This window comes from Neocloeon triangulifer, unplaced genomic scaffold (genome assembly GCF_031216515.1).
Source record: "Neocloeon triangulifer isolate White Clay Creek 2 clone unplaced genomic scaffold, ASM3121651v1 ptg000010l, whole genome shotgun sequence".
Taxonomy (NCBI): domain Eukaryota; kingdom Metazoa; phylum Arthropoda; class Insecta; order Ephemeroptera; family Baetidae; genus Neocloeon; species Neocloeon triangulifer.
The window spans coordinates 710,680-730,497 of record NW_026775552.1 but is presented as its reverse complement, the minus strand read 5'-3'; the positions used below and the strand labels follow the sequence as shown (position 1 = coordinate 730,497).

General features: G+C 41.0%; 4 protein-coding genes across 5 annotated transcripts; 1 reads left to right on the top strand and 3 right to left on the bottom strand.

Moving 5' to 3' along the window:
* Nucleotides 1–186: 186 nt before the first annotated feature.
* Nucleotides 187–6,829, bottom strand: LOC132195615 (regulator of nonsense transcripts 2). The gene is made up of 18 exons (XM_059617728.1): nt 6,658–6,829; nt 6,312–6,499; nt 6,101–6,256; nt 5,805–6,035; nt 5,556–5,751; nt 5,352–5,497; nt 5,107–5,290; nt 4,770–5,057; nt 4,405–4,715; nt 4,124–4,342; nt 2,874–3,206; nt 2,658–2,816; nt 2,420–2,599; nt 1,324–1,785; nt 794–1,043; nt 591–739; nt 334–528; nt 187–280 (listed from the first exon to the last, which is right to left on the bottom strand). The coding sequence occupies exons 2-18, from the start codon at nt 6,495–6,497 to the stop codon at nt 278–280; spliced, it is 3,648 nt and encodes a 1,215-aa protein (XP_059473711.1). The 5' UTR covers nt 6,498–6,499; nt 6,658–6,829; the 3' UTR covers nt 187–277.
* Nucleotides 6,830–6,860: 31 nt separating this feature from the next.
* On the top strand, nt 6,861–9,383 carry LOC132195618 (TBC1 domain family member 20). Its single transcript, XM_059617733.1, has 8 exons — nt 6,861–7,197; nt 7,260–7,382; nt 7,588–7,737; nt 7,793–7,887; nt 7,943–8,136; nt 8,189–8,405; nt 8,482–8,591; nt 8,646–9,383. Exons 1-8 carry the CDS (start codon nt 7,026–7,028, stop codon nt 8,860–8,862), a joined length of 1,278 nt encoding a protein of 425 aa, XP_059473716.1. The 5' UTR covers nt 6,861–7,025; the 3' UTR covers nt 8,863–9,383.
* On the bottom strand, nt 9,152–17,405 carry LOC132195616 (synaptic vesicle glycoprotein 2B-like). Of its 2 annotated transcripts, XM_059617729.1 has the most exons (13): nt 17,285–17,319; nt 14,269–14,382; nt 13,670–13,936; nt 13,308–13,455; nt 13,057–13,237; nt 12,283–12,434; nt 11,639–11,820; nt 11,439–11,591; nt 11,293–11,381; nt 10,902–11,229; nt 10,605–10,839; nt 10,387–10,546; nt 9,153–10,288 (listed from the first exon to the last, which is right to left on the bottom strand). In XM_059617729.1, exons 3-13 carry the CDS (start codon nt 13,919–13,921, stop codon nt 10,108–10,110), a joined length of 2,061 nt encoding a protein of 686 aa, XP_059473712.1. In that variant the 5' UTR covers nt 13,922–13,936; nt 14,269–14,382; nt 17,285–17,319; the 3' UTR covers nt 9,153–10,107. The 2 variants fall into 2 exon arrangements, with proteins under 2 accessions (XP_059473713.1, XP_059473712.1); XM_059617730.1 differs by lacking the exon at nt 14,269–14,382 and having other exon boundaries at nt 9,152–10,288; nt 17,285–17,405.
* A 218-nt stretch (nt 17,406–17,623) lies between these two features.
* Nucleotides 17,624–19,764, bottom strand: LOC132195617 (small ribosomal subunit protein uS5m). The gene is made up of 10 exons (XM_059617732.1): nt 19,606–19,764; nt 19,320–19,415; nt 19,131–19,256; nt 18,852–19,079; nt 18,763–18,797; nt 18,508–18,703; nt 18,243–18,442; nt 18,036–18,185; nt 17,859–17,975; nt 17,624–17,804 (listed from the first exon to the last, which is right to left on the bottom strand). Exons 1-10 carry the CDS (start codon nt 19,664–19,666, stop codon nt 17,685–17,687), a joined length of 1,329 nt encoding a protein of 442 aa, XP_059473715.1. The 5' UTR covers nt 19,667–19,764; the 3' UTR covers nt 17,624–17,684.
* Nucleotides 19,765–19,818: the final 54 nt, after the last annotated feature.

Here is a 19,818-nt window from a genome sequence, read left to right as displayed (position 1 = left end):
AATTTGGTGTCAATATTATCACCAAAGGTGCGTATGTGTTTAAATAAAATACTCTTACAGTATTATTGTTGATTTTCCTTCGCTCAAAAATTACCCTTCGTGAAATAATACAATTAATAAACTGGAACTGAAGAAATATATATACAATTATCGAGTTGTTATTATTATTCAATGAAACAATTTGGCTCACGGGTTCAAAATAAATCTAACAATTTTATTGTGATTATTATCGCCATGGTAAACAAATCGACCGAGATGAGCTGCTTATTTATTCAGGTCACTGAAACAGAAAATTATTCAAATTTCTTTAATCAGACGAGAGTGAATGGTTACTTTTTTGGGGCCAAATATGAGATCAGCGTCAGGTGCGCCCTTGGGGTGCTGATACTTGGGCCGGCGCTCTCGGCCTGGAACAACCGTCGCCGGTCTTTGGAGCTGCGCCAACATTTCCTGATAATCTTCCTCCTCGAGCCGCTCGTTTATGTCCAGGGTCAACTTCTTCACTTTCTCCTTTTCCGCCCTCTCAGCCTTCGAAACGCAATTCAATAAAACAAAAAAAAAAACTCTTAAAATTAGATTAAAAAAATCACCTCTTCTCTGTTCTTCAAATTCAGCGCCAGCTCCGAGTCGACGGGCACTTCGAGATTTTTAAACTGCGGTTTGTTTCCCTTGCGCACCATGAGGACAAAATTTATCGTCCTCTCTTCGTCCGCCTCCTTTGGCTCCATCATTAATTGATCTGGAATTCAATTGAGATCATTTTGTTGAATCCAACAAGATTTAATAATCCTACCGTAGCCTTTCTTGCTGGAGCTGCTTTTGAGGTTCATGGGCACGGAAATGTCCACTCGAGGCGGCTTGACGGTTTCCTTCATTCGATCCTGGATGTTTTCCGAGACCATTTTGTCGAAGGCAGTCATGAAGTCGTCGTCCTCGGCACACTCGATTTTCCGCGGATGTTTCGACACCACAGAGTCGTCGCCGTCTCCGTCCATTTCTACAGGGAACTCCACGTCGTCTCCAGTTAGGACCATGTTTTCATCCTGGTTTCAAAATTTATATAAGCAAATTTATTCAAAATTCAAAGAGAGATTTGGTTTAACGAAAGATTACTGAAGTTTGGAAACAGAAAAATGAAATTTCATACATTTAATAGAAAATTCAGATAGAATGACTGGAAAACAAAAACTATTTGATACATTTTTTTTTGTTACCAAAAAATTGGAATTAAAAAACAATTGCAATCTTAAAATTAGTGATAAATAATGTAAGTTTTTTTTAGTTCTTTTTCTTTCAAATTAGTTTTTGAAATGATCGTCAAACCTGCGACTGCGAGTAGCTCTCGGTTTGCTCCTGGCCAATTTCGTGTTGCTCCGAGTTGTCGTTGTCCGACGTGTCCTCGATCTGGCCCTCGAGGTCCTCCTCGTTCTCGGGAATGGTGTGCAGACTGAGCCTCTGGCCGCGCGCCTTGGGCCGCAGGTCGGGCGTGCGGCGCTGCTCCTCGCTCCACTCTTCCTCCTCCTCCTCCTCCTCCTGGGTCGTCTCGGCGATCGGCGCCAGCCCGCCGGCCGCGTTGCTCTCCTCCGCGGGCTCCTCCTTGGGCAGCAGCGCCATCAGCTCCTCCTGCAGCTTCTTGACGGCCTCCTTGGCCGCCTCCCACTCCGTGTGCAGCTGCAACCGTGGCCGCAGGGTGGTCACTGTGTCGCGGTACATGTACTCCAGCCCCAGCGGAAACGGAGAATCTTCCGTCCACATCGGGTGCGATCGCTTCATCCAGAAGTAATTCTGGCAAAACGAAATTTCATGCAAAATAAATTAAAAACAAATTCGATGAAGAATTCTTTCTAATCCTACAATTAGAAAATTAAAATTCAAAATAAAATTTTATTAAATTCGGCTCAATGGTAATGAAAAAAGCCTCATTTTCTTATTTTCAACTCATTCAAACGTTATTTTAAAATTAATAATGTTTTCAAAACGACCGACTGAAAATTATTTAAAATTTTCAGTCCGACGCAAAATGACATGGCGCATCTTTTGGCTATCTCGGATTTGTTGTCAGGGTGCCTATTTTCAAGGGGCATAACACATAATATTTTGACCTTTTGCCAGGGTCAAAATCAAAAGACGCCTTCGTTCATCAGCTCCAACCTGCCGCCGAGAAAATTAAAAAATATTTACTCAAATTAATTAATAAACCCTTATTTATCTCCAGCGGCCGAATCAAAATTTGACAAAATGGGAAATTTTCCTGAAGGGAATTGTTTTTAAACCATAATCCGCCATATCATGAAAATAGATTAATTCCAAGTTCTGCAAAATTCCCTGAGGTGGTTTCATCCTTTTAATATTTCGATTTTATTCATTTTGAGATAAAATTTTGTAATTAAAAAATCCACTTGCGACTCCAAATCCTAACCTGGAAGTAGACAAAGAAGTAGTCGAGCCGTTTTTTGCTGGTGCCGCTGTTGAAATACTGTCCACACGTGTCGAGCAAAACGCACGCCAGCCTGATCCTGAACAGATTCTCAGGCGAATCCAGCGGCGACGGATTTTCCCGGTCTTCGCTGACGCCGAACGTGATCAACGAGTACAAAACCTAATAAATCAAATTTGAGCAAAATTTATAGTATGTATTTTTTTTTTAAATTTCTCACCTTGAAAATGTCTCCGCTCTCAACCAGTCTATAATTGTACAACTCGCCGAGAAACTTAATGACGGCGATGCGCCTCTGATTGAACTTTGGGTGATTCTGTTCCATTCCGAGCCTGATTTCCTCGAAAATGCCGTCGACCACTTGCGTGGCTGCCGCGTCCTGATGACACATGGCATTTTAGCAAACATTGAATGACTAACATGGTCTTTGTCTCACTTGATAGGCGGCGAGACCGGCGAGCAGACTGGCCAAGCAGCCGATGTTGAGGTATTTGACGTTCCACACGTGCGTCATGCACTTGACGGCAAACGCGGCCGACTCGGCCTCGTTCCACTTGAGCTTGCGCATCTGCCGCAGGATTCGGTCCGTCGTCTGCTTGCTCAGGTCTTGGTACACCAGTTTGCGGATGTACTCGTGCAGGGGAGGCAACTCCTCCCTCATCTGTCCCGGACCCACCTCGGGAGGGTCGACGTGGTAATACGCGTTCTCGATCATGGTCACGTAACGAGAGTCCAGCGCCATCACAGACTTTTTCCTCATCATTTGCTCCTAGAAATTGCAACAATTATAATTTTAATTCTTGGAAACGAAAGGACCCTGTGAACCTTTGGAGGAATTTGTTTTAGGAAATATTTAAATAATAATAGCTCTGCAACCACAAGTGATAAAAATTTCATCCCCTGCCATTATTTTTCATGCTGAACAACTTTTCTGTTTACACAAAAGCTGTAGTCAAAGGTCAAGGTCACTTTGAAGCGATTTTAATATTTTTTTAGTAAAAAATTCCAATTTTGGGGATGATCGTCCCTTTTATTCAATAGGAGAAAATGTAGCTCGTGTAATTTAATATAAAATTTGTAATTTTCAGAAAAGTTAAATTCTTCATTTACTTAAAATTCGCGTCTGAAGTAAAAGAAAAAAAAACTGGTAAAAACGCCACCAATTTCACAAAACATCGCAAATTTTAGTTGTAAAATATTTGGGAGCCCTGAGACTAAAATGGATAATATTTCGGATTTCTTTCAATAAAAGGGAAAATTGTTTTTTTTCTGATGTTTGATAGAAAACTTACAATGATTCTATTCTGATTACATATTTAATTTCAAATTACACAAAGTACATTTTTTCCTACAAAAAAATTGATAGGGACGATCCGATCACCTCCAAAATTGGGCTTTAAATAAACAATCATATAATCGCGTTAAAGTGACCTTGACCTTTGACTTACAGCTTTGGTGTCAATGGAAAAGTTATTTGGCATGAAAAATTGAGTCTTGCAGTGAAATTTTTATCACTCTAGCATTTGTGGTTGCGGAGTTTTACACTTTTTAATACTTCTGAACATATCCAAAAAATTATTCTAAATAATTCCTTCTTGAAATGTCCTCAAGCAAACGAGAAATTCAAAATGATTCCTAAAACAAATAGCTCAAAAGTTCCTGAGGAAATGACGTTGATTTCATTACCAAGTAAACTTTGGTCCTCTGGTGCGAGTCCGGAGATCGAAGAAGAAATCTGCCGCAAACTTCGAGCAGGTTGCAGGCCATTTCAATGTGGTGGTGTGTGAAGTCGTGGAGCAGCAGTTTCAGGCAGTACAGCGCCTCCACCTTTGAGTACATTTTGAACTTGACCATTTCTCCGATGAATCGAACCACTTTGATTTTGGACTCGATATTGATCTGGTCCTGCAAATTCAGTCATTTGAGCAAAATTATGTTTTTCCATTAAAAGAATTTTAAAAATGCACCTTTTTTCGGAAGTGGTACTTGAAGTCCTGCTTGAGTTTGAGGGCCAGGTCGGTGGCCACGTCGGGCATGCAGGGATGCAGGGTGGCCACGAGTCGGGCCAGGAACGGCAGCAAATCGATTCGGGTCCGCTGCACCCCGAAGAGACACCGCACCAGTTTCTTGCGGTTGATCTTCGTGTTCAGGCTGAGAACAAACTCGGACGCCGCGTTGTCGATCATGTCCCGACTCACGCAGTTCATCACGTGGTTCACGAACGCGTCCATCACGATTTTGTTGCTCGCGTTCGTCGTCGTCTCCGGCTCTTCAGGTTCTAATTGTACGGAAAGAAAATTGCAACTAAATTTTTCAAAAATGATTAAAAAACCTTCAATTTCGACAGGCGGAGTGTCCTCTTTCTTGGCCTCCTCCTTGCCCTCCTCGATTTCCTCCAACTCCTCGTCCAACTTGGACTCGGTGACCTCCTCAGGTTCAGGCTGGATGGTTGCCTGGGCGCTGTCCTTGTACAGAATGCTCGGCAGAAACGCCTTCAGGTCGGGAAGCTCTTCGTAAAAGTATCTCGTCTCCTCGTCCTCCCACAAAAGCGACTCCTTGGTGAATTCCTCGGCGTCCATTCCGGTCACCTTCAGGTCCTGCTCCTCACTCCTGGCAATGTCTGAAAGGAAAAGTTTTCAATCAAGTTGAATTGATTTTGAAAATTCCACCTTCGGCCTCCAGCTCGGGCATGTCCTCGTCCAGGATTTCACAGAAGGACTGAGTGCCTTCGTAGAGTTTTCGGTACGCAGTGTGCAGAGCTTCGGCCTTTTCTTTCCGACTCGGAGACAATTCGCCTTTGGTCTGCAGAATTTTCTTGTTTTGGTACTCAAACTGCCTCAGCTCTTTGTGGGTCTAAACGCAAATTTTATATAAAAAAAAAAATATATATAACAAAGAAGGTTTAATTTCTCACTTCAACCAAGTGTTTGCACAAGCTTGTGCAGTAATCCTTGAAGAGCTGCCGGACGTTTTTCTGCTTCTCAGGCATCAAAAGCTTGCTCGTCGGCACCAGCATTTTGAACTCTTCCGAAAGCAACCTAATTTTCCGGGGAATCAGTCCTGCAGGAATTAAATTTTAATTAATCATCACAATTTCAATTTAAAAAAAATGATTTGCCTGCGTAATCTTCGCCGCAGTGTCTGCAGAAACTGAGAATGACATTGATGTTGTTGTGTTCCTCCTTGTCCATGCCGGTCAAGTTGGTCAGGATTGTGCCGAGCAGTGGAAGACCCTCTTTGTTTGTGAAAATTCCTGCGTTGATCAGCTCGGCGTAGAAACGAAGATCCACTCGCAACTTGCTTATGTTTTGAATCTGGCGAAATATATTTTAGAAGAATTTACATTCTTTTTATTTAACAATGTAACCTTCTCGTCCTTTTTGAAGGTGAGCGCCTTGTGCCAGTTTTCAAGCAGGTGTCCCGTGAACTCTGCATAATTTTGGTGCAGGTACGCACAAATGTTGACCGCCGCTTGGACGTCGGTCATTTTCAGCTTGGCCTCCACGAGGCCAGCAGCAATTTCACTGATGTACTTGGTCAGGTTCAGCGTCTTCATGTCCTTCAAAAGGGCTTCTTCTTGGGTTGCGGTCAAATTTTTCTAGTAAAAAACAATAATTATAGTATGCAAGATGAGAAAAAATATCTCAACTGAAAAACACTCACAATTTTCCTGACAAATGCTGTGTTTTTCTTCAAATTCGAGTCCAACTTGCTGAAGTGCGACTCTTCAGGCCTGGTCACGTGAAGGTTTTTCTTCCTGTTCTCATCTCTCTCCCGATACCTTTCTTCCGTTTCGCGGATGTAATCTAATAGATAATTCTGAAAAAGAAAATTACTCAATTAAATTTTTACTTATTTACTTTGGTAAAATTACTCGATTCTCCTCTCTTATTTTCTCCTCGTTCTCCAGTCTTTGCTTTTCAGCATCTTCTTCCTGAACAGATTCTTTTGCCTCTTCACCCTGACCAGCTTCTATTAATTTTTCAGGCTCAGTCGATTCATGATTTGTTTGGCCAGAGCTTGACTCGTCGTCTCCAGCACCTGAAGCACCTCCAGACATTTCTGCAAAAATTGAACGTGATTTGAAAACCACAAAAAAAAAATCTGTTCTATAAAAGTGTGTACATTTTGTGATGTTGGTGATATTTTTTTATTTTAAAATAAAATAATATGTATGTATTTGTTTTCTTTGAATACATAAATTAAAAATTTACCCTTACCGAAACTAGAAATTTGAACTGGCACAGTTTCAAAACATAAATCTCTCTTCTCACTATGGAATTCTCCTTAAATTCGGCATCACAATCGAAAATTTGGCAAAGTATGTATTCGCCAACTTTTGATGTTTCAAGCCCGTCGACGACCAAAACACAGAAGATTCGACAACCACGCCCCCTTTTTGACAACATTAGAGACTCGAGCCGCGCCCCCTTTTCCCTCTTCATCTTGCCAGCAGCTGTCGTGCTTTTAATTGAGAATTACGCTTCATTCATAATAATGTCTCTTGTCTGTGCGTCCAATGTCCGAGCAGCGTGCGTTGTTGTCCCGTGATTGAGCAGGTTGCAGGGTTGAGGAGATTTCTTTAGGGATGGAGGAAGAGGCGGCGGATCGAGTGGCCGAGGGGCAGCTCGAGCTGGACGAAGAAGACAGCGAGCCCTTTGAGGAGCTCGAACCTGAGGACAAGGAGGACAAGCTGTCCGACTTGGGCAGGGGAGACGAAATCGGCAGCACCATTCCCTCGGAGTTGAGTTTCTCAGGAGGTGAGTTTCGACGAGAGGAAAAAAATTTGAGAAAATCTTGAAATTTTTTTATAATTTCGCAGAGCCAGCGTTGAGTCCAGCCTTGAAACGGAAGAAGAACGACCTTCTCAACTTGTTGGCTGCCGAGACCTTGGACAGGGCCAGACTTCTGCAGATGGCCCTTTCAGAGGGAGGCCTTATTGATGGTGAATTTTGCGAGTTTCTAAATTTGAATAAGTTAAAAAAATTATTGATTGGTGAGGGAAAAATTATGTTCTCAAAATTTATATTTATTTATTTATTGATATGAGAATTGGGCCAAAGTGCACAATACACATCATTGTCCTGCAACGATTGCAAAATGATTGCATTTTTACTCAAATAATCAATCTCCCGTGTAAATATTTGCAGATGAAATTCGAAAGAAAGCCTGGCCTTTGTTGTTAAACATTGGCGACGAGTCAACGGAAAAGCCACCGACGCAAGAGGAAATTGAAAAGCACCCTGAGTACAGGCAGGTGGTGATGGACGTCAACAGATCCCTCAAAAGGTTTCCACCTGGTGAGAAAAGAATTAAAAAAAAAGTGAAATTCAATATTTATTTGAATTTATCCAGGCATTCCGTACGAGCAGCGCGTGGCCTTGCAAGACCAACTCACCAGACTCATTCTCAGGGTCATCATGAAGTACCCCCACTTGTGCTATTATCAGGTAGATTGATGACTAAAAAAATTTATTGGTTTTGATGTGTATAATTAATGTCAAGGGATATCATGACGTGGCTGTGACATTCCTGCTGGTGGTCGGCGAGGACAAGGCGTTCTACATTTTGGAAAAGTTGTCCACGGAGCACCTGAGGGTGTGCATGGAGCCGACGATGGACACCACCTCGCGGCTGCTCAACACCATCTACCCCCTGATCAGCAGGAAGAATCCGCAGCTGCACGAATACCTCGAAAGGTTTTGTTTGGTTTTATTTTATAATTTTTTTTCGGTAAAACAAAAATTGCAGGTCCGAGGCTGGCACCCTGTTTGCGCTGCCATGGTTTTTGACGTGGTTCGGCCATTCTCTGAGCAAGTACAGCGCGGTGGTGCGCATGTACGACTTCTTCCTCTGCTCGGCCCCGCAAATGCCCTTGTACGTCGCAGCCACGATTGTCCTCTATCGGACCGAGGAGGTGCTCGAAACGCCTTGTCAGATGGACTGCATGCATGGCCTTTTGTCTCAGGTAAAATTTTGTAAATTAAAAAATATCACAATGAAAAGTATAAGTTTATTGATTTATATGAAATTTTGATCTGCAGTTGCCTGAGAATTTGCCATTTGAGAAAATCCTGAAGCAAGCTGAAAGACTGTATTTGGACTTTCCACCTGAGAGTATCGAAAAGGAAGTCGACGAAAGAACCAAAAGAGAGTGAGTTTTTCTTTAAATCAAATTTCTGATTATTAACTAAAAATTCCTGTCCAGATTCGAATTGAGATTCAATCCGCCTCCGAAGGCAAAGGCCGTGGTTAAAAAGAAGCCGCCGACAAAGTACTTGTTTGGCCTGAGGAACATCCTGGCCGTGCGACGACCCACGAGTTATGTGCAAATGTTCGTTGCCACCGCCTCAGTCATGTTCAGTCTGTACATGTACATGCGTACCGGAGCCGAGCAGGGACAGCTGCCCATAGCGCCCAGCTAGCTAACGGTGAAAATCAAGTGACTTTAAGTGAAAAAGGGATTGAAAAACAAACACTGTTGCAGAAGAAGTGAATATTGTTAATAAGTTTGGCCTCAAATTGTGCAAGGAGAGTTTTAGAATCAATTTTAGGCTGAAATTTCAGCAAACCAGGCCAAAGAAAATGAGTATTTAAGGTGATCCAGCTGTTTTGTGATCCAACGTACTTGTTAATTTTAAAGAAAATCTGCAAGGAGGCGACTTTGTAAATCATTATCCTATAATTTATTGATCAAATGCGAATTTAAGTTGCTATTTGTGATAATTTTGTCAAGTGCTCTCATATTCTTTGTGATTTTTTTCATTTTTATTTGGATTCTATGTAAAATATGCTCTACACAAACAATAATGTCCTCAAAGAGTTCTTATAGGAGGTAAATTATAATAGTGGATGATAAAATAAATATGGGAAAACGTTTGCATTATATATTTATAAAAAAATGGATGTTTCATAATAATAACCTGCATTACTAAAATTTGTGTTTTTAAAATGATTTTCAACCTTTTTGATCTTTTTTTTTTTAATCTAAGACCAATTTTTAGGCATTTTAGATTACATTTTTATACACTTACATGATCATCAGTACAGAGTATAAGTTTCCATAATAATTATGCTATTATTAAGTACAAGACAAAGTAAAAAGAACCACTCCTCCCATCATCAACTTGATTCTTCTAAGCAAATCAAGAGGGAAATTAAAAAAAAAGATGATTTGCAGTTAAGAATCTCGTTCTTTCTCAAGCAATACAATATAATTGCAGGTACCTCTTGGAATATGAATATGCAGTACAAATCCTAAGATTTCCTCCCAAATTATGTAAAAATCTAGTTTAATCGCCTGCAAAGTTATTTCTGATTGATGCGGAATAAAAAATAGAGTATTTATTATTCTTACTCAAGTGTCCAGCGCACGTACAAATGCGAGAGATGAAGCGTTTCGAAGAATACACGAGTACATTAGTAAAAATTGTCTACAACAAAAAACGTGAGTCGTTTCAGTCCTTCTCGTTGCCTTCACCGCTCGTCGTACTTACAATTAGAAGCGCTAAAACTGTCAGGATAGATAGATACATCGGTAGGAGAAATTGATATCTTTGAAAGACGCTACAATAAGAAATGTTTACCCTGCCCAAAGGAGTTTGCTTTGCTTGCACTCTCACCGGAGGCAAAAACTGTGAGCAATGCGAATTGATATTTTACAAAAGTTGTTAGAGCAGGGCGGTGCGGGCTTCGGGCAGCCGCGAGGCCGTGAATCCAGCCACGGCAAAGCAGGCGGCCGACAGCATGGCAGGCACTCCTCTGCTCGAGCGCAGCAGGTGCGAAAATGTGGTGAAGCCCAGCACAGCGCCCAGTCTTGATATGGCGGCCAAAAAACCAAAGCCAGTTGACCTGAACAACAGTTTAGGTGTGAAATTTTAAATTGTAAACAAAACAATTGATTAATACTGGAAAAATAAATGTTTTACTGATTATTTTTTGTGACAAACCTTAAGTGAGTGGGGTATGATTCGAGTGTGGCGATGGCGAGAGAGCTCCAGCCAGCAACGAAAAACAAATTGAGGACGGACTCGAAGGCGATGATGGCCCGTCCAGAGTCCAACAACCAAATGAAGGGAGAGATGAGTGCGGCCAGCAAAAACGTGACGCCTGAAATAGAAACGTCTCAGTCAACTCGGCACTTCCTATTTTTTTAAATTAAATCAACCAATAATTTTTATCCTTCCAACCCTGTCGACCAAAAAGGCGCAGACCAGTGCCCCAGGCAGCAAAGCGAGCTGCCCGACGAGATTCTCGGTGAAAATGTCTTGCAGGTGAAGGTTGTAGTCAAAGTCCAGGTGGCAACCCTGGGACAAGCTGAGGATCGAGTTGTTGACCAAGTTGCAATGCTCGAAGCGCCCACTTGTGATTCCGTCCTCCCAGGTCTCTTCGTCTTCGTTTTTCTTCAAAAAGGATTTTTATTTATTTATTTTTTTTTTAATCAAATTTGATTTGATTTGTATACCTTGTAAGGGAGGTTCCCCCACCACAGGTCCGTGTCGACAAAGTGAGACTTGCTGATTTCAGAGTCGCGGAAGAGCGTCCGACTGGAGCGGACGTTGGCGAACGTGCACGCCTCCATGGTGCAGTTCTCGAAGAGCACGTGACTCAGGGTGAGGTGCTCGAAGCGACACGAGATGAACCTGGACCCGGAGAAGTTGATGTTCTCCAGGGAGCGGTTGAAGGTGATGTTGAAGTAGGTCTTGTCGAAGACGTGCTGTGCTTTCGAGGAGTAGAGCAGGTCGCGCAGGGTGCGGATGTACTCGGGAAACCACAAAGTCAACCCGTAGAAACTTTTTGCATTTATTTTCCATTGTATATATAAATATTTTATTATTTTAATAAGCAAAATTTACCCAAAAGCAGCCGAGATCCAAATTACCAGCAGGGTGACCGTCAACTTGACGTGTGGCGAACAAAAGAGTTGCACGAACGAGTTCCAGAACTGATTATTATTTTTTTTTAATTAAAACATTTTCTTTTTGTTGTAAAAAAATAATACCAATTCCAGACTGTAAATCATGTCTGCCAGGACCGATTTGCCTGGCGAGGACGAAGCGTACGGACCACCCAGGCCGTTGATTCTTTTGGTCGGCAACTCCAACTCGGACAACTGATACTGGCCGGCGCCCTCGGCTCCTTTCTTGCTGTTTGACTGCGAACAGTGTAAATGAATCACGAAAGCTGCGAGTAGGGATGTACTTTGAAAATGCGCTGGTAGGCCAGCATGGCCTCGACGTCCTGGCCGGCTTCGAGCAGGTGCCTCGGCGACTCTGGCGAGAAAATGAGACCCGCGATGGCTGCGAAACAGGGCAGGGTGCACAGCAGCAGGAACTGGTGCCACGCCGAGAAGTGCTCGGAACTGTCCTCGGCCACTTGAAGACCTGTTTTGAATTGTGAAAAAAAAAATATGTCATTGATAATCTTAAAAATAATAATAATAATTACAAAGAAATTCATGCTTTCATGAATAGAATCAGCTCTATTTTGTTTATAGAATAAAAATGAAATAAAATATCAAATTTTATGGGCTATATTTTTTCCTACATCTCAGCCTCAAAATTTGACTTTTATTACATTTTTTCCCAAAAAGTGACATTTCTCTTAAGCCTACGCCGTTTATGTCAGCAGAAAAGTTGTTCAGCGTGGAAAGTTACGCTAGATCATTGTTCTCAAAATTTATAGAAATTCTAAAAATTTCTTTTCAGAACTCAAAATTTAGGGTAATGCCCATTTTTTTTAGGTCTCAAAATTGGCAAAGTTAGCTGAATTTTTCAGTCCGATCAGTCTCTCTTGGAGAAATGCTCGTCTGAAATTGAAATTTAATGCTGAACTAAAATGTGTACCAGTTCGAGGGAGGATAATCCAAGCCAAGAGGGCAACGTAGACTCCTCCGAGGGACCACATCATCACCAGGCCACTGAGGAATCTGCCTCTGTCCGATCGGGGCAGGAATTCAGAGTAGTAGGCGTAAGCAACGGGCAGCGAACCGCCAACACTGGAAAGACAAAAATAATAAATTCGAGAGAGAATTTCACATGAAAACAGAAGAAACCATTTTCTTCTTTAAAATGTTATAAATTGTTTACATTATTATCCTCAGAATAGGACAAGACTTTTGAACTTTAGTTTGAAAAAGTTGAATTTTGAACTTGTTCAAAGTAATGTTCAAATAAAAAAAAAATTAGCTTAATTTCTATCCTGACAATGAGCAATCTTTCTGGTATTTCAAAACCAAACTGGAATTGAAATTTACTGATAATCTGATTTTTTGAATGGCATAAAAGAGATCAAAGTGTTGAATTTGTTCTCAATTAAAAATTATAATGTTTCAAATCAGCAAATTGCCAACATTGGAAATGAAAATTTAAGTAAAATTTTAGAAAAGAAAATTTGAGAAAATTAATAACAATAACCAAACAAAAAACTTTTCAAAATAACAATTATCAATTATTAATTGAAAAAATAGTATTTCAAGCAATATATTTTGTCGAAAATCTGATGAACTGTGGAAAAAAATTTCGAATTTAACTTTCTCTGGTATTAAAAGGCAGAAGCGGTAATTAATTTTCATGAATTGGAATTTTTTTTCGATTATATTCACAATAAATTTGATTTACCCGACGGCGCTGCAGAAACGGGCAGTCATGAAGGTGCCGTAGGTGGGCATGAAGGCCGCGATCACGCTGAACCCTGCGTTGACCCCCAAGGCCGAGAGCAGCGTCCTTCGACGGCCCATCCGGTCAGCCAGGTTTCCCCACAGGGTGGCGCCGACCATCATCCCCACGAACGTGATCGCACCTGTTTTCAAAGAAAGAAAAACCAAATTAAAATTGTTATGCTCAAGTGGAAAAGAAGGTTTCAAACCGACCCATCCAGTCTTTTTCAACCTGAGTGATGCACATTTCGACCTCGGCGCTCGGCAGAATGTAGAAGACGACGAAGACCTCGACCGAGTCGGCGGCCAAGCCAAGGCCGGCCACCAACAGCAGCAGCATCTGGAATGTCCCGAGGCCAGCCTGGAAATTCAAATGTAAATTAAATTAAAATAATTGAAAAAAAATTATATTTATTGCCATTTTTAGCCAAATTATATAAATTTATGAAATTTTTTCCATTCAATAATAAATGATTTTTAAATTTTTGAACCAAATTGATTTTTCTGTTTTAGGTTGAGCTGAAATTTCGAGGTGACCTTTGGACCCTTTGTTGGGGTCACTGCGGCCGACGCACCTGTTTGATGGCATCTTCGTGGAACTGAGAGAGGAGCGAGGCGTCGTCGGCCGCGGCGCCGCCGAACTCGAGGGTGTCGGTGCTGGGGTGGTCGGCGGCGCCGGCCTGCGAGGAGGCGGCGGCGACGACGGCGTCGTCGTGCGGCTCCACGCTGTCCATCATGGTGTAGGTGGCGGGACGCCGGTGGCCGCTCACAAGGGCCGCATTCTCGTCGCTCGCCTCTTCATCCTCCCGCGGCACGGACACCACCATCGCCGCTCATCGGCGCTGCGACAACAACAAAATCAACAACAATAATTCTCAATCAATGCACAATCAATAAAATTATCGTGATCATTGTGTAAGACATACTCTCGTTTTTTATGGATAATCTAAATAATCAAACAAAGCAGTAAATTTATTTTTGAAAAATAAAATTAATAAATTTCAATATGTTTAAATGTGAAACAATTAAAATGATTCGCTGAAAATCCCATTCGGCGCCAAACCAAAACAATATCGAAGGAACTTTTTTCTTTGATGTCCCTCGGGGCCTTTGCATGTGACCCTGGTTCGGAGGGCCACCCCCGGCGCCCCCACGAGGTCGCAGGGCAACTCACCGTGCATCTTGGGGCGGGTGGCAAGTGCTTGGTGGGGTCAGGTCGCCGTCGGAGGGTCAGTCTCGGTCGAATTCAATATGTTTTTGGTGAGCAGAGACGAGAGAGCGAGCCCAGCTGCGATCAATAACAACGGGGGAGGGGGAGTGAGGGGAGGCGGCAGGCAGGGGAGGGGAGTGACGTCGTCGCCGCCGCGCTCTCATTCTTCCGCGTGTGGCACATTATATATGCATACGAAAGGGTGGAAAATTACTTTGCCTTTCACGCCGAAATTACACCCCGACGCGTGAATCCGTTTTCTCTGTAATTTCAACGGGATTTTGTTGATTTTGTTTCAAAAACATTTCAGCGGCAGTTTCCATCTAGAACGTGGAAAATAAAATTGCATTTTTTCGCAAATTTCGTCCAGCATTGCATTTATATATCCCTTGTCTAGGACGGAGGAGGAATTTCTCTCAGAGATTTAAAATAAGGCCATTAATAATAATAATAATCCCCACTGCGGAATTAAACCAGAGAATTGCAGATGAAATGACATTCCATTTAATTAAAATAATGACAATTAGGAATATGAAGCAAAAAAATCGTAAACGCTTATTTTCGTTTTGCATATTTTCCTCCAAAGTGGCTAAATCTGTGCTGGCGTTTAGAAGCTGGACAAGTGCTGCAGCGAGGGGTGTTTCACACACACTCGATTGCATTAATTTGGCTTGAGCATAATAAATGGAAATTCGCGTGGGTGCGGCGAATCATTTCCGACAAAGACTATTACAACTGGTAATCAACAGAAAATCCGAACCAAAATCAATTTCGAGCGGCTTTGCACGTGGGGAGCGATAAATTACGAAAAAATTACGCGCCACTGCATCATTCAGTGTCCAGAGTGGCTTAATTATTTCAGTAATTACGGCTGCAAATTTATTTTAAATTTCAATGGAAAAGCGGAAAATTACAAAATTTTAGTTGAATTTTAAAAGATTCTGCTTTGAAATTTTAAACGAAATTAATCAACCTATAAATCTATTTGAATGTGAATATTTAAATTTGGAATCGAATAATTCCGTTAAAGATTTTGTTAAGGCGCGTCATGCGGGCTGCCGTACAAGCGTGTATTGCGCGTACAAGTCGTTTATTTGCAACCCCCGCGCCGTGTCCTTTTGGCCGAGCGCGATCATTTTTCAACGTTGCACGTGAACCGACTTGAATTATTGATGTGCCGAATGTTGTACTTTTCAGGCCGCCATAGCTTTCCTTTCATATTCGTAACAAAAGGCAAAATGACAAATTGTGAGGCGTAGAATGAAAGATTTGATTTAATTTCCCACTATGGGAAAAAGCAACGCCGTTTAAAAAGAATTTTGTATAAAATTCCGCAGAGCCAAAAGTGAATGAAAACAGTAAATTTTAAATAAAAATAATCAAAATTTTAATTTTAAAATTCCTTAAAATTCCCATTAGAGGCCGCCAAGAACTTGGCACTACAGAAAATTTCTCAATTTTTTAAGAACGAAAAGTAAATTACCTGTTAAATTTCTCTTTAATATTTTCCAATTTGTTTATGTCTCTAAATTGTTTACGACTAATAACACTGAATGTAGAATTCAAAGTGAACTCTTATTCATAAAAAGTTTTCCATATCGTAAATTCTAAATTGAATTCGAAAAAATTTTTGGAAAGCTTATTAAAATAAATATTCCGTTATAACAAATAATATTGTTCAATTCAAATTAATAATTTTCAGTTTATTTAGTGTCCTTTAAGAGTTTTTCTTTTATCTTTGAATGATAATGACAATGACATGAGGCAAGAAAATTTTTATAAAAAAAAAGATATCATAAACCCTGTGAAGTTGAAAAAATAGCATAAAAAATCATTGAGAAAACCCCCAAATTCCAACATCATGATTTTTAGCACTTTAATTGAATTAAATACATTTTTTTAACATAAAAATGGAAAACCAAATCAAGTAGCAGAAGACTTATTACTTTTAAAAATTAATAAATTCAAAAATATTTTATATAACATATGAAAAAAAAGGCATTTTTCCCAGCACTGCGGTAAAGTTTTGTACGGTCGGAGCACGCAACAGCATTGTCAGAAAAACTACTCCTGTTTGAGCAACAAAACGCAAAGTCGGAAAAATAAATAAATAAATCTCTCGGGGCGACGTAACAAGTTAGCACGAAATTTAAATTTCCACTGGGCGCGTTGGAGCGACGCTTGTATGTATATAAATTTCACGTGTGCTTGTGCAGAGTGTGTCGCAAATGAATGCGTGTGTTTGCGTTTTATTTAGGGGGGCCAATAATAACACCAGCGGCACATCCAACCGAGCCACCCACCGGCCTCATTTGCATAATAAATTAAACACACAACGACACTTTTTGCGCCCGACCGATTTATTGCACGGAGAGATTTGCATAATTATCAAGCGAGCTTGCAGCAATTTGCTCTGCTCTTGTCCGGAAGGAAAAATTGATTTTTGTTTATTCCGTGTTTGTATCTAAAAAAAAAAAACGGTTTGGTGGATAATTTAAATTTTTATCTAAAATAAAGAAAATGTATTTAAGTTTTACATACAGGGTGGACAATTAAAATTTTGATGAAATATAATTAAATTGAATTAAGTTTTTTCTTCATTAAAGAAAATTAGAAAAAAAACCAAATATTTCAAATCAATTAATTTTGGTAGTAAATTATTCAAAATTTAGATAGATTTAGAAGAAAATGGAACAGAAAATCTAAACAAAGGACAGGAAACACTGTACGTGCAGTTTTATAAATATATATCTCTGATGTTGTGATCGATAGCAATTACAATGGAAACCCAATTACGACAGCACGGCCAACCGTGTATGTATTCCGTTTTTTTTTTCACACGGAAAGACGAGCGCAGCGCACGAAGGAGGAAAAATCGACGTCGAGTGCGCAGAGGGAATTTGCAGCGAAAAGTCTCAAAATATAATTGATACATTTCGCTCAAAAGAGGGTTGGTCGCGGCGTTTGTTTGAGTAATTACCTTACAGCATGTTGAGGTGGAATTCGGGCTTTGTGGTGCGAGGCGCGCTGTCGGACTGGCCGCGCAGTAAATAAGAGCAGAATGCGTGTCGCCTTTTTGTGGGCCACTGCGGCAGCCCGAGCAACCCTTGCGATCCACGCATGCCCGCCGCCAATATATATAAATTCACTATTATATCGCCATCGCCAGCCCATACGTTACTTGCCAACTTGGCCAAAAGCTCAGCTCGTTAAAATTTGCAACTTGACAGAAAAGCCTGAGAATCTGTCATCATTCTAATTTTTTGGTTAAACAAAAAATTAAATTGAAATTTGAGTTTGTCAAACAAAAAACTGCGATTTTCATTTTGATTTTTGTTACGAATTCACTTTGATTTTATTGGTCTAACGCATCAAACAATTCACTCCTCTGGCTGCTCCTCTTGTCTCTTTTTGACCCAGACCTGTGGCTTGGCCTCGGGATATTTATCCGTCAAGAAGCTCCGGATTTCCCCTTGCTCTGTGACCATCCTCAGTCGCACCTGTTTAATTAAAACAAAATCAAATGTAAGCTACATTGAATTTTCGAAGATTACGTCATCGTGATTTCGGCGCCACAAGTACTTCTTCAAATGAATTTGCCAGCCAGGTGTGTTGACATAGAACTTGGGGTATTTCTTCTTCTTCAGCACAACCCGCCCGTCCATCACGTACTGATTAAAAATAAAAATAATTCCTTGATTTTTTTATTTTACAGAGGCAATTTCCTTTACCTGAGAGTAATCGAGCAGCTCGTCAGGTTTCAGTTCGGCCTTTGACCTGCATTTGGTAGGCGAGGCGATGACCTTCGGAAAATAGCCTTGTTCCTTTTTAAATTCGACCAGGTGCAGCCCCTTCTCCTCGGCCATTTGCTTGTGAGTTTTCTACAGTAATCAGAATAATGAAACCAGTTATTTAAAAAGTTCAGATCAAGATTGAACCTGTTTTAGAAGACCGATGAAGAAGGCTTTGACAATGTGCTGCAGATTTGTGGACCCTTCGACTTTGGCGTACAAATCCTTGATGCCGATGACCTCACACATTGTTTTTATGGCTCTGTGGCAAACCAAGCCGAAACCTTCGGGTTTTTGAGTGACGAAAATCTTGGTGCGGCCGAATTGGGTGAAGAAATCGTGCATCACTGTTAAAAGTGTGTATTTTTTGTTGTTGTAAGAAATATTGATAAAAATCTATTGGATAAAGTACCAGTGTGATTGTTGTACAGCTCAATGTACATTAGTTTCTGGCCAGCCCTGTTTCTTGCCCGCTTCACTGCCGAGCGGCCATCAACAGACTTTGCCAGTCCGAAGCCGGCAAGACCTTTCCCATTTCCAGTGATGGCCATGCAGCTCATTCTTCTTCTGCGGCCAAAGTTGCCCTTCATGTGGAAAACCGATTTGAACTGAAACAGAGAAGAGGGTTTTATTTTACGATTACAAATATTTGTATCATCAAGCAAACCTCTAAAACCTTTGTATCGAAACCCTCGAAGGCATCTGGAAGAGAAAATTTTGTTTGATCATTGGTCGATGAAAATTCTCAATCAATACCGTCGCCAACAGGATCAGGCGGACCGATGGACCTTCCTGGCAGTTTGGTACCGCTCCAGCCTCTTTCAATTGGCAGAAGTCGAAGGTATCTGAAGGTGCTCATCTCGTCTCTCATCTTGACAAGTTTGGCCATTCGTTCGGTGTCCTCGGGCAACTGCTGCTGCCGCACCAAGTCCTTGCCCTGAAGGATCGGCGCAGACAAACCAGGCCACATGATATTCAACTTTCCTGGTTCAGAAATAAATTAATTCAAAAACAAGATTTGATCATAATCCTTACCAACTCCAATGACCTGGCCTCGGTTGAGATTTTTCGCCGTTTTCCTGCCGGTGCCTTTGCCTCGGCCTCTCTTCTTTCCTGCGTTACTCACACTTGTCACCCCTTTCCAGATGTTCTCCGCAGGTACTAAATTTATGAAAGGTTTTACAATTAGCCGAATTAGCAAACTTCCGAAAATAATCAACTGACTTTTGTTGAAAAAACTTGTCATTCGGCATGGTTGACCTGGCAAAGCAGCGATTCGAAGTGCGGGGCTTTGTGCGAGCAGGAAGTTTCCACTCAGACCTGAATAATATAAAACTCGAGTTTATTTTTATATCTCACAGAATATGTATGACCAATTAAGAATTAAATTAAGTTCAATGTTCGTTCACAATTAATATATGGGGTATATTCTATCGATAAAATATGCATAAATTCTATGTTGTGTTGCTTTCTTTCTAAAATGCTTCCTACGGACACAAATCTTTCATACCTGGAACACATCTTATTGTTTTGGGTACAAAATTAAGTAGTCTCAAAATCGGAGTCACCATCACACCGGCGTTTTGCCCTCTAATTTACCAAATAATAATGCCTTCTTGAATTCATGAAAAATTGTTTTTCCTCTCGAATACGAAGGGGGCGTAGCCAAATCAAAGTTGAAAGATAGATGGCAGATGATTCGAGATTTTTGAGCGGGAAATTT

What these genes read in the sequence shown, in the direction of transcription:
- LOC132195615 (XM_059617728.1), bottom strand. Translation starts at nt 6,497, where the DNA reads ATGTCTGGAGGTGCTTCAGGTGCTGGAGACGACGAGTCAAGCTCTGGC. An exon ending in AAATAAGAGAGGAGAATCGA is followed by an intron (nt 6,257 to 6,311) that starts GTAATTTTACCA and finishes TTTCTTTTTCAG; the next exon opens with AATTATCTATTAGATTACAT. An exon ending in AGTACCACTTCCGAAAAAAG is followed by an intron (nt 4,343 to 4,404) that starts GTGCATTTTTAA and finishes CTGAATTTGCAG; the next exon opens with GACCAGATCAATATCGAGTC.
- LOC132195618 (XM_059617733.1), top strand. Translation starts at nt 7,026, where the DNA reads ATGGAGGAAGAGGCGGCGGATCGAGTGGCCGAGGGGCAGCTCGAGCTG. An exon ending in CCTCAAAAGGTTTCCACCTG is followed by an intron (nt 7,738 to 7,792) that starts GTGAGAAAAGAA and finishes GAATTTATCCAG; the next exon opens with GCATTCCGTACGAGCAGCGC. An exon ending in TGCATGGCCTTTTGTCTCAG is followed by an intron (nt 8,406 to 8,481) that starts GTAAAATTTTGT and finishes TTTGATCTGCAG; the next exon opens with TTGCCTGAGAATTTGCCATT.
- LOC132195616 (XM_059617730.1), bottom strand. Translation starts at nt 13,921, where the DNA reads ATGGTGGTGTCCGTGCCGCGGGAGGATGAAGAGGCGAGCGACGAGAAT. An exon ending in CCTACCAGCGCATTTTCAAA is followed by an intron (nt 11,592 to 11,638) that starts GTACATCCCTAC and finishes CACTGTTCGCAG; the next exon opens with TCAAACAGCAAGAAAGGAGC. An exon ending in GGGGGAACCTCCCTTACAAG is followed by an intron (nt 10,840 to 10,901) that starts GTATACAAATCA and finishes TCCTTTTTGAAG; the next exon opens with AAAAACGAAGACGAAGAGAC.
- LOC132195617 (XM_059617732.1), bottom strand. Translation starts at nt 19,666, where the DNA reads ATGGTGACTCCGATTTTGAGACTACTTAATTTTGTACCCAAAACAATA. An exon ending in GCTGTACAACAATCACACTG is followed by an intron (nt 18,443 to 18,507) that starts GTACTTTATCCA and finishes CACTTTTAACAG; the next exon opens with TGATGCACGATTTCTTCACC. An exon ending in AGCTGCTCGATTACTCTCAG is followed by an intron (nt 17,976 to 18,035) that starts GTAAAGGAAATT and finishes ATTTTTAATCAG; the next exon opens with TACGTGATGGACGGGCGGGT.